This window comes from Chroicocephalus ridibundus, chromosome 4 (assembly GCF_963924245.1).
Source record: "Chroicocephalus ridibundus chromosome 4, bChrRid1.1, whole genome shotgun sequence".
Taxonomy (NCBI): Eukaryota; Metazoa; Chordata; class Aves; order Charadriiformes; family Laridae; genus Chroicocephalus; species Chroicocephalus ridibundus.
This window is the reverse complement of record NC_086287.1, coordinates 60,598,040-60,615,206: the sequence shown is the minus strand read 5'-3', so window position 1 is coordinate 60,615,206 and position 17,167 is coordinate 60,598,040. Positions and strand designations below refer to the sequence as shown.

At 43.3% G+C, this 17,167-nt stretch overlaps 1 protein-coding gene across 17 annotated transcripts in view; it reads right to left on the bottom strand.

Annotated features, from left to right (window-relative positions):
* The window catches only part of MARK3 (microtubule affinity regulating kinase 3), a 64,234-nt gene extending 52,689 nt beyond the window's left edge, over window positions 1–11,545 (bottom strand). For 12 of the 17 annotated variants that reach the window (XM_063333224.1, XM_063333227.1, XM_063333225.1 and 9 more), the window contains exons 1-2: window positions 11,411–11,545; window positions 3,324–3,362 (exon numbers count right to left, since the gene is read on the bottom strand). In XM_063333224.1, the coding sequence (XP_063189294.1) occupies window positions 3,324–3,362; window positions 11,411–11,461 (90 nt within the window). In that variant the 5' untranslated portion in view covers window positions 11,462–11,545. The remainder of the gene's footprint in view (window positions 1–3,323; window positions 3,363–11,410) is intronic. The other 5 variants (XM_063333226.1, XM_063333241.1, XM_063333240.1 and 2 more) reach the window with 2 other exon arrangements.
* Window positions 11,546–17,167: the final 5,622 nt, after the last annotated feature.

Genomic DNA, 17,167 nt, shown 5'->3' with positions numbered 1-17,167 from the left:
CATTCATTTCATTTAAGAAATACTATTGATACTAGTCTACGCAAATCTCAGAAAATTGTTTCAATAGTTACTATTTAAAGCCCACACACTGTGGTGCATACGACGTTTTAGTATCAATTTGGCTTTAGTTTCTCCTTACTGCCCGACTACTGGTTTATCACTGGATTTGTACTTCCCATATAGGTACTTAATTACTATGATCACATTATTCCTTCACTTCAGAAGTTTTGTATCTATCTATCTATCTCCCTAAATAGGCTGCTGTGAGAACAATTAAAGACAAGAAAACATTTTTCATAGTTCTTTTCAGAACCCTCTCCTATTTTTCCAACATCTCTTTGTGGGGCTCATGCTAGAACTGGACATACCGTATCAACAGCAGGTGCAGGAGGACTAAACACTGAGATCGCATCTTCTGTTCAACTCTCCACTGATTTTACATGGACAGAACTAGCCCTTCTTGGGAGAAGATCGTCTGTATCTGACCATTCAACCCCGACCCTAACTCTCCTTTAAAATTATTGCCTCCCATTCCCTTACCACACATGACGACTTTCATTCGTGGTTCCTTAAAGACATGATCTTACATTTGGCTTAAGTGAAACGCAGAGTTTCCTTACATGCAGGTTATTACATGTTCTTGATGATTGGCCCATCCTGGCCTATTTAATATTCAAGCAATCTTTATCCTAGTTTTCAGGAGCAGTAGTATACTCTTCTTCCAAACCACTAATAAATGACATAGGAACAAGAAGAACGCCCATAATAACATCCAGTAAAAATTCAATGTTTGATAACAATTTCTTGTTCTCACTAATATCTCAAGACCTATGACAACTAGATAACAATTTATCAATCAATAATTCTCAAGGAGAGGGAGGACAAGATGAGTCCCCCAGCTGAAGGAACTACTAAAGCCAGTGAAATCCTGTATCAGCAATTTCACTATTTTGCATGCCCTTAATGCCAGGCTGGTGCTGGTTGTTCAGGCCATCTTATTTACCCCTGTATACACTGGCACAGCAATGCCAATCCTCTGTACTTCCCTGAACTTCGACTTCCAACAAACCCTGCAGCGCACAATGCAGAGAACTTCTCTGTCAGCTCGTTTGGTACCTTCAAGTGTCAAGTTATTCAGACCAGCTAGAAAAAAGCAGCAACTGCTGATGCTAAAAGTTAACATCCTCCTACATTGCTACCCCCAGCAATCAGGAACCGGGATGTTCTGTACAGGGCCACAAGAATATTTCTTGGATATATCAGAAGGCTCACTTTTACTTCAAGTACAGCATCCCAGGAATACAGCTGTACTACTTCACATTGCACTACACCGGGCTGATAACCTACCTCAGAAAAAGAAGTCTATCAGAACTATTTAGACTATAGCCCTTTCGTGCCTGGGCACACGTGGCACAGGAACATAAACTGGCTTCAGCCTACCTGCGAGCAGGGCTTATTAGCTCAGGATCCCCAGCAGACACATTCAACAAGTAGGTTGCCTGTGAACCACACAGATGAGACTGAAAACAGAGTATCTGCATCTGTGCTGTTTTGTGCCTGAACTAATAAACTACATTAGACCTGAGGCAGCTTACGAGGCAGCTGAGACGTGGGCGTCAGGTACCATGTATTCCCAAACCAGAGAACCTGTGCACAGGCTATTCAGAACTGATCTTACTCATATCCTACTATATATAAATAATGTTAGGTAAAAGAAAGATTATACTATTCCACATAGTAAACCACCACAGCAAATTTATCTTGAGAGCTTCACTGTCCTCTGTTGAGGAATGGCTTCTTATGCCCTATCATTTTTTTCATGCTTTCTAGCTTTACGCTTAAAGGGAGGAATTAACAGCTGTGAACTTATTTGGACCAGCGCTGATAAATTTAACACGATCTCCTTGTACGGAGGTTTGCATTTCCACCCTAACCCAGATTATTTCTTTTCAAGAAAATGACCTATTTCAGATGTGGTTTCTGAATATCAAGCTGTGTGTTCCTAAGCATTTTAGTTATCTTCAATTGACTTGCTCGTAGCTGTGTTTTGCTCTGTAAAAATCTGTCCCTTTGCAAGTACATCTCATTTGGACTTTATTTCACTTCACGTAAGTAAATCTATCAGCAAGTCCTTCCTCTGTCAAATACAAGATTATTGTATCAAACAGAACACAAACTTTCTAAAAAACTACAGAAAACAGCTTCCCAGTTTCAACATGGATTTTCTTTTGCTTATGGAGATGAAGAAAGAAGAAGGCTTGGTAGCATAAAATCAAAATAGAGTAAAAGTGTTTCTCCCATCCAAATAATTTTTAAGAAGCCATGATAGGTAGATGAGAAGCTAAACGGTGTAGGCAAAAAGCAAAAATATAGATGGTGCAGGAAAAGTTCAAGTCAGGCATTGGCTTGTATAGCACTAGGCTGTACTCAGCTTCTTCACAGGGCAGCTTCCTCAACAGCTATCTTGATGCAACAAAACCATCATCACAGATTAACAGCTCCAGTCTCAGCCTGGAGAAATAGCAATAGCATCCTCTGCTCTACATTGAGATGCAGGTCATTTTCTTTTCCCAAGCAGACCCTCAACTCCGCAGATTTTGCTTCCCTCACCCCCTAACCCCCAAAGATTCTGTTCGGTTTCAGGCTTCTTTCCTAGGTCTGCATTTATATGGCTTCAGTAAGAAAGAGGGTTTGTCTTAAAAACACAAAATTTAAAACAAGCATGTGTTTATTTGTAGTCATTTTCCATTCATTGAGGTAGGTGAGCTGTATGTATCTCCTGGAAGCACGTTCTGTGTAAGGGTAACACTTGTTCATGACACTCACCATGGCTGAGGGATTCCCAAAATACCTGTTTTCACGCAAAGGAAGACCATTATACTGCAGATCGGGAACTAAAGCAAGGAGACTGTATATTTTGCGTGGCTTCAGGCTAGCCAGAGTCACCATCTCTCTTAAAAGAAACGTCTCCTGAAATCCACTCATGACAAGACAGCACTTTCTTCCGTATCTTGGCATGCATCAGGTTCCATTTCAAAATCTTTTAAATACTTTAAAGAGGGTTGTTTGTTCGTTTGTTTTTCCACATAGAAGGAGGGTGCTCTAAAAAACTATCCATTTTCAAGCCAACAAGACAACCTCTCTCATTTAAAAAAAAAAAAAAAAAAGCAGCATTCTCCTCCTCCGCCTCCCCCCAGCCCCACCCTGGTATTACTCAACCCCACAGGAAATGGAGTAGAACATCTCCATTTGTGAGAGACCTTACTGAGAGGGAGAGACTGAGCCTAAGACCAACTATATTTGGAACACGATGCAAAACCCACCTTTTCGCAAAAGCCTTCCCCCAATGATGAGCCGACATCCTTTCATAGCCAGATAATGATTAGCATGAAGAGAAAGAAAAAGAAAAGAAAAGAAAGTAAAAAGCAAATGAAGTATGAAGGTGCCAATAACGGAAATCTTTTTGGTAGATGTTAACTTTTATCCAGTATCTGTATGATTAGAGATATCTCAACATTCAGAGCATTAGAAACACACAGGGCAGAGCATGACTAGTATCAAAGTTCTTAGACTGCTTAAGAAGGTGCCAACAGCTGAGAAAAATCTGGAAGAGACAGGATCTGATATCCATTTGAAGAGCTGAAAAACATTAAGAAATTAGAATGCCCAAGACCTGCAAAAATCCATGTTTATTTACAGTAAGTAGGAAGCTTTCTTTCTAAAACAGGGAAGACAAACGGTATTAACATATTTTTAAAAAAATATTTATTTTATACAATAGCGAAAACTACCTTCCCATCAGCCAAATGAATTAATAAAACGTAATCTTACAAAAGTCTCTAGGAATGTTTATTACCTTAGCTGTTACCTTCACCTTTGTATGAAATACTATGAAGTTATATTATAGAATTTCTTGGAAAGCTGACAGACCAGTAAGAATCATGATAGCCTCATTTGATTCTGCATTTTTAATTATAATAAGAAAAAATTGTACTTAAAGCCTACCCATAAAATGTTAATAAACTAAACATTCCAGGAAATTATGAACATTTGAGACACTGAATTGCTTCCTTACCCTAACTTGGGCACACAACATATAAATACATGGTCATTTCTGGCTGTGCACTCCCCACCAGCACTCTTATTTACAGAAAAACTTATCAGGAAACAGTTTTTTTAAAACACAGAAATATTTTAAGTGAAACAAGTGAAGACATATTTCACCACAGCCCTTCCTAACAATGTGTTGTATCTTATTTCCTATTCATCATTAACATCTTTAAGAACATACAGACTGCTGAGTACTTCTCAGCGTAAGAGAAAAAAGGTTAGCCCTAAGGATATTCACAGAGGTAGCATCTTATTGCGCGGATATACCCGTGAAACAGCACAGCAGGGCATCCTGCGACTGCTGACGAAGGAATTCTACTGGAAAGTCAAAACACAGACTTACATTTCTGGCAAGCACCAAGAGGTGTCACAGCAAACAGTCAACCACAATTGTCTATATACCAGTTACTGCTCTGGGAATCCCTAACTCATGATATATTATAAAATAGTACATTATTTTCCTATATTATAAAATAGGAAGACATCAGATGAAGACATCCAGTACTTGTCCTGATTTTACTTGCCTCCTACCACTGACCAGGGCACAAATCAGGACATAGAGCAAGGTGGGTTTTGTCAGACCCAGTATGCCCGTGCCGATGTTTCAGCACATATAATTAAAAGGCGGTTTTTAGACTACCTTGCTACATAATCACTCTTAAGGGTGAACAGTCATGGCTTCCATCTCATAAAATTTTAAACGCTGTCCTACAAAGAAAAATGGTATCCGATGTGGCACTGAAGTTATCAATCCATGAAGGCAGATTTGTTCACTGATGTGTGGTACAGCCCTACCGTTATGGATGCTGTGATCGGGTGGAACAACTGAGAGGGTCAGAACTCAGCAAGGGAGACAAACAGACCTTCTAGAAACACACTATAGCTGATAAAAGAGAAAACACTAATTTGGATGCTTCCATTGTCAAAAGGTGAAGAACTCACCACGCAATTCTCAGCCTACCATAGTACTCATTTTTATTTAACTGGTATGACACTTCAGGAAAATGAGTGGCTAGTTTAATTAGGTCATATTTGTCAAACAACGAGTTTAAAGGGAGATCCTGAAGAGTAAATACAGGCTTTAGCGCACACAGGCTATACCTCTTGACATACATTCCTAATGCTCCCTAACCTCAGCAAGGAGGGTGAAATAAAGATAAAAACAGGATTAACAGGCAGCATGCTCATAATTCTGGCCACAGACCAGCGGTGGGAAGAGCTAGTGACAACTGCACCACTGCCCTGAAGATCAGAACAGGAGAGCACCAATAGCAAAGCACTAACATCCTTCAGCGAAGGAAGGATGCTCCCCTTCGTGGGCATACAGGGTCTGGCTCAGGAGTCCTTTCCATGTATATAACCACCACAGCCTCTGCCCACTTATTTGACATCATTTGGTTCATACTCTACACAGCATATGAAAGAGAGTGAATCTGTAATTCCACGATTAGCACTGAACAACACAACAGTGAAGAAATACTGCTTGTATAATCAAAAAGATAAGTCTGGTGCCTGTTAGAAAAAGTTTTTAAAAGCTCTTTTGTTGCTTCACATTATCAAGATCTGACATTCATCATATCTTTCCAGCCAGTTTCTTTACTGCTGATTAAAATGGATATTTATTGACATCAGCCTGGGGAATAATAGCTGAAGAGCCAACCATATTCTATTCTTCATCAACAATACTGCCAACTAAGTTGTTTCCAGAATCATCGCTGTCAGTAATTACATGCTAAACAAAAAAAAACCCTCACAGTTGGTTTTCAAAGACCACATTGAGCTTGCAGATAGAAAACTTTGTTTAGGCTTTAACCCTGCAGGAACAAATTTTATTTGAAAGTTAATTTTTGTTTATATGTATATATACACACACGGAGCTCAACAAGTTGCTGCTTTACAGGCCAAGAATTCTTCTTGAGCCAAGGGTTTCATCCAGGAGACTGACTGGAGTGTTAGCACAGGTGTACTCAGTACCTTTCAGGTTTGTGTTTTAAGAGCAGTGAGCATCTATTCATCATGCATTCTAAAGATTTTCAGTGGCAAACGATCTCCACACTAAGCAGAGCCAACCTTGATATGCCATGAGCCTAAAAAAAAAAAGTGACCTCCATTTTTGATCTGGCTGACATCCATAAGGCAGCATTACTTGCCTGAGAAGAGGAGGAAGTTGCAGACACATGCTACTTATATATCATCTGAAATGGAGATCTGGAGAGACAAATGCCTCCACTCTCAGAATTCCTTTGACTTGAGTCACCTGAGACATGTAGTCAACAGGAACTGTCCGCTTACATCAATGCGAGCATGTCTTTTGACTAGAATTAAAATGGAGAATCAACCAGGTAAGAAAACCTAGGAAGAAGTCTATGAAGTTTAGTGTATTAAACCCCATATTTCCTCTTGATTATTTTCTTTCAATATTTTCTGTAGTTGTGTTCTTTTTTTCAGACTGCTATTTCTAAGGCCACAATTTAAGTCACGTTCAGTGGTGCTCATAAAATAGATGAACTACGTCTGACTTTTTAACAACTTCTGGAGTAAGGTCCTGTAGCTTAATTTTTCTGAGTTACTGAAATAACATAAAAAAAGGAAAAAAAGAAGTTGGCTTCCAGGAGCAGACCACTACAATTTGTGAAAGGTACACCACTGCAGTTATACATCTCTCTTTGTAGTTGTGGCATAACTCAAGTTGCCTTAGCCCTAGGGTGCTATGACTGGCTTAAATCAAACCAAACCCAAAATAGTAAGAAGCATTTCTATCCTTTCCCACCTGAACTGGATATTCCCATCCCCTCCTCTGTGGCAGTATTTGCAGAAACGCAGAACAGGGATAAACCCACTTTTCTTAAGGATTCATTTGAGTCAGGTCAGAGCGCTGAGCAGACTCGTCGTACAGCCCCGCAGTAATTAGTGCCGGCACAAACCACAGGTGGGGAGAGGCAGCCAAGGCTGACGCCCCCAGCAGCCTCCTATCAGTTGGAGCTGACAGTGAAACCGAAATGATTAAACGACACGGCACAGGCTGTTTGGCAGAGCTGAAGAATGAAACCTCTCACTTCAAGATGTGAAAATACTAACAGTCAGTGGCTGACTCGCAATGCCACACAACCTAATCGGGTATTTTTTGAGTACAAACACAGTACTGGACCTATCAGGCATCCCAGGCAGTAAAAAAAATGCACAAAAAGCATTTTCCTGCTCTGTGAAAATCTGGAATTAAAAAAATACATCCCAGGTGAACTCCTAAAACATAGTTTATTTCTAGTTATTTTGCCACCTTCACCTAATTTATTTCAAACCAGACCATTTATGACAACTGGTGAAAAATATGGAAAAACATAAATGGTCCACGTAGAAGAAAATCTACCAGAACTCTTGGCCACAGGCACGCTTTCCTCCTCATCCCCTTATTTTAAAAAAACAAAACAAAACAGGGTTTCACGCTACGGAAGAAAGCATTCCGATTACAGATCTATTTGTAATAGGAGAAGACTGATAAATAATATATAGAATAATGTGAGCTTGCATATTGTCTGCAAATGTTCTAATGCATTTCATAGCTGATTGGTAATAAATCAAGAGGTACTGCACTAACCTTCACAATATCTTAAAAACAAATTTTTGATTCTAACCCTGCCGTTACTAAACCATCTTAAATAAAAAAAAATTAAATTAGATACTTTTGCTGCACAGAATCCTTTTGTAAAGGCTTGTACAAGCACAGTTGCCATCACACTGGCACTTTTCAATAGCAAATTTTTCACATTAGGCACAGTCATGGAGATAAGAGTACATTTTAGTCTCGCTTTTCCTCAAATTACTTGTATTTTTTTAATTCAAATTGGCCTGCATTACCAACACATCCAAAACAGTTACCTTTTTCCCCCAGAAACACAGCTGTGCAACCGACAGAGGTTCAAATTAAACTAGTCTATGATTTTTCTTTTCTATTTCATGTTCCTTAAAAAAAAAAAAAAAACACCAACCTCCATACCCCCTGTATTTCCTTGTTTCTATCTAGTTCCCTACCACCTTGCCACTCTTTGGGAATTTTTTTTTAACAAATATTTGTCCTACTCTCTACAATCTTGTTTCTTCTGCTCCTATTTCTTTGTCGCTTGTCCTCCATCCTGCCATATGCACATTCCTCTATGCCTCCTCTTTGTTTTCCACCATCTACCTTCCTTCACATTGTGTTTCCATACTCTTTCCTCCTCTATCTCCTTTCCCTTCCTCCTCGTCACTAGTAAAACAAGTTTACTTATTCTTCCGTGACCTACAGGTCCTTCGTCTGTGTCTACCTTGTCTCCCAGATTTGGATGAAGGAGGTCTCTGCTGCCTCTCTTGCTTTTTCTCCCACATGCAGGAGATAATTCTGAAGAAGACAGAAAAGATCCGATCCCCTCCTTCACTTCTGTCCCCTAAGCAGCTGGCAGCCATTGCCACACAAGACATGGCCAGCAAGGAGCTGCTCTACCTTTGTGGTAAGAAGCCAGCTCGTTGCAGGCCAACAGCCAGCTTCCAACTGTTCAAGTGTGAAGTTCCTGTGATCACAGATCATCTGGGATGCCTTTCCTCTCAAAACCAGGTGACTCGGAGCCAAATTCTTTAATCTCAAAGGCACTAAAGGCTTGATAGCTGTGACTGGCTTTTGGGGAAAGTTACTGTGACGGTATTTCCACTTCAGCAGTACATGCATGAAGTGTCTCGGTAAGAAGTGGTATACACTGCCTTAAAAAAAAAAAAAAAAAAAACAACTGAGCACTGACAATTAGACCTTGTCTATTCAACAGGAGTTGCCAAGCACTGAACGTGGTTAACTGCAAGAACAGACAATGATAATTTACGCTCACCGTCATTCTGGAGGCTAACTTCATTTTCAAAACTGCAAGTATAGGCATGGGTAAGCTACGATCAGCACGCTTCAACCAGATTCAACACCAGCCAAGCCTTTGTCAGCAGTGGTAACCTTCCAAGTAGAAAGAAGGCATTAAGTGGGTCCACAACCATGGCCTAAAGGCTGGCTGAATACTTTGGCATCTCTTAAGCCTCTTCCCACTCGAGCTTCAAAGAGTCCTACAAATATTAACTAATTAAGACTTCTCTTACGTGAAAGAGAATCAAGAGCTCAATTTACCTGCCAACACAATACAGCCAGCGTTGGGGTGGAAGAACAGTTAGCTGAAGTATCAAAATTGTCACATTTGCTATTAAAAAAGAGACCTGGCACTCACAGCTGTAGGGGTAATTCAGACAAACTAAATGTCAGATTTAAATTTAGTTTTAAGCAAGGGTTTCTGGTGAATTTCTAGATAGCTGATGGCCAGAACATGAGGCAGCTTCTTGAGGAACACGGTACTGTACAAGGAGGTTAGTTCAATGGATTTGTCTCCCTGTCAGTATCACTACCTACAGGTATTTCTGTGGTCACCAGCCCAGATTACAGCATCTGAAAGATATGCCTTAATCTAAACCTAAGGCAATTAATCTGCAAGCAAGACAATCCCCGTATGTTAAATTATTAAGATTACTAAAGAACGAGAAGTGTTAGACCAATATTTTGAAGTGTGAACAAGGTGCCTTAAGTGGAAGACATGTAAAAATCTAACTTCAAGTGCTAGAACACACAGCTTGTGAATAATGTACTTCCTCAAGCACATTTTAAGTCTTCCCACCATTAAGTTATCCATAGCAGAGTTTGAATTAACTACATTAGAGAACCTGATCTGAACACTTCCTAAAATGATATACTGGGTGGCCTCCACACATATATGTAGAGCTTGAAAACCTCTGTCAGGTTTGCTTATAGACTAAAACAATTATACAAATAAGCTTTGTATAGTATTTTGTAGAGTATGCTACAACTTCAACTCTCCCCATGGCATAGGAAGGGCCGCATAATATTTTAATTATTTTCTTCCAGAAGGCAGGAAGCTCATTGAGATTTTACAACCAAATATGCTTACTTGGCTTTTTGCTCAATACAGCCCTTAGCCTGCAGGTTGCATCTAGCGCTAAAACAAATAAAGATCAGAGAAGTCAAAAGTGCCTATTATGTCAATAAAATCTAAATCCCTAGTAATGCAGTAATTGTTCCATGCAGCATGTTTTCTGACACTTTGTCTGGTCTTGTTTTAAACAATGGGGCTACCATCACATTTCTTGGACTATTTATGGTCTAGAACAATCCAACAGTTCTTCCTGATCCTTAACCAAAGTTTCCACTTTTTATGCCAGTTCAAAACACAAGCAGTCCTCGCAAAAAAAGCCTCCTCTGTCAAGCTTAGCGTCTGTCTCCTAAAGAATATCAGATAGCCTTTACAGAAAGCTGAATACAAAGTTCACTGATCGACTCATTTTAGACTACAGTGACTGACAACTCCCTTCTGTTTATCATTTGGGGATGTATCCGAGCCTATGCAGAAAAATAGTTAGACAGGATACACCGGGATCAAGTAAGTTTTAACCTAAAAGAAATACAGCTCCTATCTGCAGAAAGGGAGTCTCCTGCTGAGCTTCGTTTGTGGCTATCTGCCCTTGTGGTGGGACTACTTTTTTTTTTTTTCTTTCTTCCTTTAGCATACGACCTGTGTGATTGTTAATACAGTCTTTGACTCAATCTTGTAAATAAAATGTCCTAAACCCTGGCTTTGTTAAGGAAAAAAAGAAGGGGGGGAGGGGGGAAGGAACAGGCTCCCTTATCTGTAAGATAATTCCAATAAAGAAACCCTTTTAATGTCATCTGAACAGGTGACTAGTCTAACAGCGTCATTATCAAAGAGAACCCTGCAAATTAAGCAGGGAAGAGGCCTATTATCTAGGTCACCTAGCCCACCCCTACCAAAGCTGAATTATTCCCATCTGTTTACTAGAGGTTTATTCCACTGCTTTTAGCAGTAAGTTGGCATATTAGGAGAATACAGCAACCCACCAGGAGACCAACCCCCTGCCCACCGCCGATCTTCTCTCCCCCGCTACCACCACGACAAACCCCATCCCCGCCACCGAGAGACACTGGAATAAAGCGTTAGAGAGGGGGACACCGGGTCTGGGGGAGGAATGCCCGCCAATAATAGGGAAACCGTGCAGGGCGGGTGGGTGGGGAGTTAAAAAAATAATTAATTTAAAATAAATCCGTAATTCGGGAACAGTGCAAGCCGTAAGAGGTTAGTGACAGCAGGGCGATGTCCCCCCCCCCCCGCCCCTTCCCCCGGCTGGCCGGCGCCCGGTGACCCCCAGAGGCGGCGGGGCCGGGGGAGGGTGCTGGGGCCGGTCCCCCCCCGCGGCCGGCGGTACTCACGTTCTCGGTGTCGCGCTCGTTCACCGTGGGCAATGGAGTCCGAGTGGACATTTTACTTCCCTCGGGCGGCCGCGCTGCCCGCGACGGCGGCGCGCACACACACACACACACCGGCCCCCGTCTGCTCGGAGATGGTGGTCGCAGGGAGCCACCATGAAGGACCAGGTGGGCTGGCGGGGGGGCGGCGTCGCCTCGGTGCCCCCCACCCTCCGGCGGCGCCCCACGCCCGAGCTAGATCCCCCTCAGGGAGCGGAGCCGCCTCGCCCCCTCCGAGTCCTCCGGGCTCATCCTACGGCCAGGCCGGACTCCGCGGGGGTCAGCAGCGGGGAGCGGGGCGCCTCATCAAGCGGGGAGGGATGGAGCCGGGGGAAGGGAGGCGGCGAGGCAGCGACTCCGGGATAGGGGGAGGGGAGGGGGGGAACGCAGGGCGGGCGGGGAGGAGGCGGCAGCGGGGCGCAGCCCGGCTCCTCTCGCCGGCCACTCTCCGCCGCAAGCCGGGGCACGGCGGTTAGCGCGGGCCCGCTGCCGAGGGGGGCTCCCCTCTCCTTCCCCCGCCTCGGCCCCGCTTCACCGGGCCGCCGCTCGCATAATGGCCCGCCTCTGCCCGCCCGCCTAACACTCGCCCCTCCGCCGTTACCGGACGAGCCAAGATGGCCGCCCGGCTTCCTCCGCGCGGAGCCCAGCTCCGACATGAACCGGAAGGGCCCGCCCCCCGCCCGGCCGCGCCGGGGAGGCCGGCGCCGGCGGCTTGTTGCTAGGGCCGCGGCGGGGCGGGGCGGGGGCCCGGCGGCGGCGAGCGGGGCCGGGCCCGGCCCTTCCTCGTGGGGTGATTCCCCCCCCTCCTCTTCCGGGCGTCGGCCAGTGGGAGCGGTTCGCCCCCCGGGGCGGCGCGGCCTGGAGAGGGGGATTCTCCTCAACAGGCCCTCGGGGAGCGGCGGGACCGCCGGTGCGTCCGGGGCCGGGCCTGAGGGGAGAACCGGTGTGGGGCGGGGCGGGGACCTGAGGTGTTGGGGAGCAGCGTGGGGCAGAGGGGGTGAAGGAGCGGAGGGTGGTGGGAGAAATGGCAGCATCTCCTCCTTGGGGGGCCAGTCCTCAGCCGGAGAAGGGACGCGGGGACAGACCCTGCTGCCTGCTCACAGCCAGGAGCAGGGACATGTGTCCTCCAGAAACACCCGGGCTGCATAGCCGTGTTCATGGTTTGGTCCTCAAGTCTTCTCCCAAAGCATGGCCTCCCTTTTCATAGAATCATAGGATAGTTTGCGTTGGAAGGGACTTTTAAAGGTCATCTAGTCCAAGTCCCCTGCAATGAGCAGGGACATCTTCAACTAGATCAAGTTGCTCGAAGTCCTGTCCAACCTGACCTTGAATGTTTCCAGGGATGGGGCATCTACCACCTGTCTGGGCAACCTGTGCCAGTGTTTCACCACACTCATTCTTTATATCTAGTTTAAATCTTCCCTCTTTTCTTGGATTTCGCCAGCCCAGAAGATGGTGTGTAGTAAAGCAGGGAGCTCGCACCTGGGGGGGTGTCTGAGGCTGGTGTTAGCAGATGTTGCCTGGTGCGGTCAGGCGCCCATGCGGTGTTACAGCCGTGGGTTTTCATAGCAGCTTGGTGCTTGGCTCATTTGGTGGAGGGAGGTGGAAGCCTGGACTGTCAAAACACGCTTCGTATATCCTGTAGTTACTCTGCACAATCACTTTTAAGGGTACAAAGAAGATCTCTGTATAGTCTTGAGTAGATCTAATTATGCATTAAAAATGAGAGAGAGTGGTAACTCATGTATAATCTGTATGTAGGTGGTTTAGAAACAAATCTATTTTTGTTTTTTACAGAGAAAATATGAACCTCTGTAGAAAAAAAACCCCACAAAACTCTACATCTGGTGGGATTTGTAGAAACTTGGCATCTTTGGGGATCTGGCAGCCTAGTGATAACATTTTGTCTTTTGAAAGTATAGTTTATCTGACAAACTTTATGTCTCATAAATATTTACCAGCTTAGCCATTAAATCCATCCTACAATGCAGGTAATATTTTCCTCGCTTCTACAGACACGAGCGAGCAAAGATAGCCCTTGAACACTACCCAGTAAATAAGTTGCTTATCTGTTGCTTCATGATCACAACTACAAAATGCTCCACACCACCTGGCCTGCAGAAGGAGAAGATTTACATGGCGTCTTACCTTCCTTTCTTGCTCTCAAGTTAAGCTAACGCCTTGCTCTGTGTCAACGACAGCAATTTTGAATACTTGCCTCCTGTGCAAATGATCTGTATTTCTGTGCAGACATGCATGTCTGTGTGCATATATGCTCAGGCCATACATCCTTGTAGCGGAGACGGTCTCTTTGGGCAGCCGGCAGGACGCTTTGCACAGAGAAGGCAGTGGGATTTGCCTCTGTGTGGCTTGCCAAGGTCAGCCACAAAGTCAGAAGCAAAGCCAGGAAAAGTATCCAGATTTCCTGACTCTCTGCTTTTGCTACGGGGGTGCTGCTTCATCTTTTTCTTTTTGGTTGCCAGTAGAATATGGTATTTACAATGTGCATGTAAAAAATTGCAAGTGACTTATGACAGAGTCAGAGAAAGGCTAAAAAATAGGCAGAGGTTTACTTGGGTTGTTAACCAGACTGACGCTCTCACCCTGCACGCGTGGGCACTCCAGCCAGCGTGAGAAGGCTGAAGTGCAGGCGTTGGAGCTGGGCAGCGATTCGCAGTGTGAGCAGAATGTTGAGCTCAGAAATGCTCTTTGCAGCTACAGGTTTCCCTGTCCTGATCTTTGGCAAAACTGAGATCTGTGTAAGTTCTGTGCATAGGCATGAAGAGGTATTAAACTAAGCTAAGCCTTGTGTTACACGTACTTGCGTTGCCGTTCCGTGGAAGCAGTAGTCACTCAGATAAAATCTGAACTATACAATGGTGGCTAGTTAGGTGAAAATCCTAAGCCTGTTGATACAATAGGAGTTCTGCTGGCACCCTCAATAAAGTCCACATTTAATACTCACAGGCCTAATTAAAAGGGGCTGGGGAAAGAGTCAGGGGGAAGGGAAGTTTTGGGGAAGGACTGACACATTTCTGATTGGTGAAGTGATTTTGATAAGAACTTTTGAAGAAATGCTTCAGATCACCAAAAGAACAACAGCTGATTTTGCTGTTTCATTGCCAATAAATGGCAACATTGATGAGTGCTGGTTTTTCTGTGTAGCAAAACTTGCACAGGGAATGACAAACTGCATAGCAGCTACTTTTATATTTCATTGTTGCTGTATTTTGTCTCTCCCATTTAAACAGAAGAGTTCATTTCAAAGTGTATTCATTTTCTTCTTAGAAATTGGGCCATATTCAAAAAACTGATTGCATGGGTTTCCTATTTCTTTGTTCTCTATAAATATTCTGCATATTGTCAGGTACTACTTAAGCCACATTCACAAATCAGAAAGTGATTTTTTTCCTATCTATCTAAAGGCCCAGGAAACTCAGAAAGCAGTCTGATAATCAAATCGTACTTTCTGGTTCTTGTGCTATCGCTAGTGATAGTGACAGTGATTTTGTAAGTGGGACTTAGATGACAGTGCTTGTATGTTACCCAGGATAGGCTGCAGCTCGTGCTTTGAGCTGTACTGGCTGCAGTGCTAACGGTTGTAAAAACTTGTTTTTGCCAGTAGAGTTGGAGAATATGACTCAAAGACACACAGGAAGCAGATCTGCTAGTTAAGGTGCCTTTTTTATGTCACTCTTGGCTGTCACCACACACCGAAAACAAAAGAAAACAATACAATACAAAACAACATCATTGTGGCGAAGAGTTCAGATTTTTTTTTTTCTTCTGGAGATTAAAAGTCACACTAAGAATCTCTTAACACTGCACTGCTCGGACAGACTAGATCCTAACTTTAACAGCATTTGCGATTAGAGTTAAAAAATGATGGAATTGATTACAATTGCTGGACAAAACATACAGATTGATTTTAACGTACTTAAATGCATGGGGTTTGAGTCTTAATTCTGGAAAAAGGATTGCAAATGCAAAACTGACTGAGAAATTTCTTACTTTAAAGGCTAAAGGAACAAAGGGACTAAAAGACATCAGTTGGTAGAGGCAAGTAGAGAATCAGCTAATGTAATTGTTACAGCTGCCTCGTGCACTGCAGCTATGACAGTATACATCAGCTGGGAATCTGCCCAAATATTTTAGATATATATGTAAAATAATAGAATATTATTATAATATATATAATATTATATTTTATATATATAAATATCAGTTTAGACTGATCATTGTTATCCCTGATGCAACTCTCTGGTGTTTCTTCAAGCCTTTACAAAACACATTTTAAAGTGTGTAACATCCACAGGGATGTGAGCAGTATTATTCATTCTTATTCTGATGCTTTGTTGTTTTTTTTCTTGTAGAAATTCTAAGGTAATCCCATGCAGTGGAAGGTTTCCAGGACTATTTCATCATCAGTGTTGCCTTTAAACCTAAAATCATTACTTGTGTTTGAAATCATTATTTGTATTTCTTTTTAAAATTTTCACTTCCGAAGAATACATAACTTAACAGTGTTTAATAGTAGGAAGAAGTGTGTGATTTTGAAAACAGCGATGACAAAGCTATTGATAGAAAAGGACTGATTACTGTCTGCAACCTGAATCAATCATCCATGCTCAATTATAATGAGGTCTAAGTGCAACCCACTGCAAGGCCAGGGTAAAATGTGTTTTTGACATCAGAGGAAACAATGGAAAGAGAAAAGATCTTTCTCCTCGACTTCATGTCCAGCAGAGAATGAGATCTGAAAGGTGGGGATTTTGTGTGTTGACTTATTCCTTTGATCCAGCCCATTTAATTTCTGAACTCGCCTTTCTGTACAGGAGAAGAACAAGTCCCTGGGGACGGCAGAGTGGCTGTGGTGGTGCAATTGCTCTGCGTTCCTCAGGTGGTGGAGACGTTCAGGCACTGGGCTGTGACTATGAGAAAACAGGAGCAAACAGTGGTGGTTCCTGGACTGCACGCCTCATTTAATTCCTTATCTGTAAGGCCACGCATGCTGTGCTTTGCCTGCAGAGCCATATGGCATGGTGCATGAGGGGTGAACCTTTGTGACGGGATTGCTGTCAAGTGCCTGAACTGCACTATTTCCTCCACCATTTGATGCAAATGCCTATATGGATCATAGACTCTGGGACAGAATCACGCTGCTCCGGAGGGATGGGCGAGAGCATTGCTGTCACGGGCTGGGACAAGGTCAGTGTTTAGAAAAGCGAGAGAATTGAAAATACCTCCTCAGCTTTCCATAAACCTGACGCCTTGTGGGTTACAAAGGAAATACAAGGACAAGTAGCCAGTTGGCGGTGATGGTAGCTCTGAATTTGACTCCGTATGTTTGAAGTTAAAATAGGTGTTTTATAACAAGCCTCTTCCATTCCTACTAGTGCATGACCCCAGCAGAGCTGCATCTTAAACATAAATCCTTTCGGATGCTTTGCCATCTGAGTCAGGCATGTTACTGTTCCTCCTACGCCGTTTCCTGTGTGGCTGATACTGAATCAAAGACTCCATTCACAATGATGGGAAAAGAATAGATGACTCTAGCACATGTAATGTTTTCAAGTGCAAATTAATAATTGGTGTGCCCGAGCGTTAGTGGGAAGTAATTGTTTTGTAGCGGTGAGATAAATTCCAGGGGTTTTGGGCACAGGTTATCTAAAAATGGTATAGCCCACGCTTGTTCGAAAAGGAACATCTAAAATTGTCGAC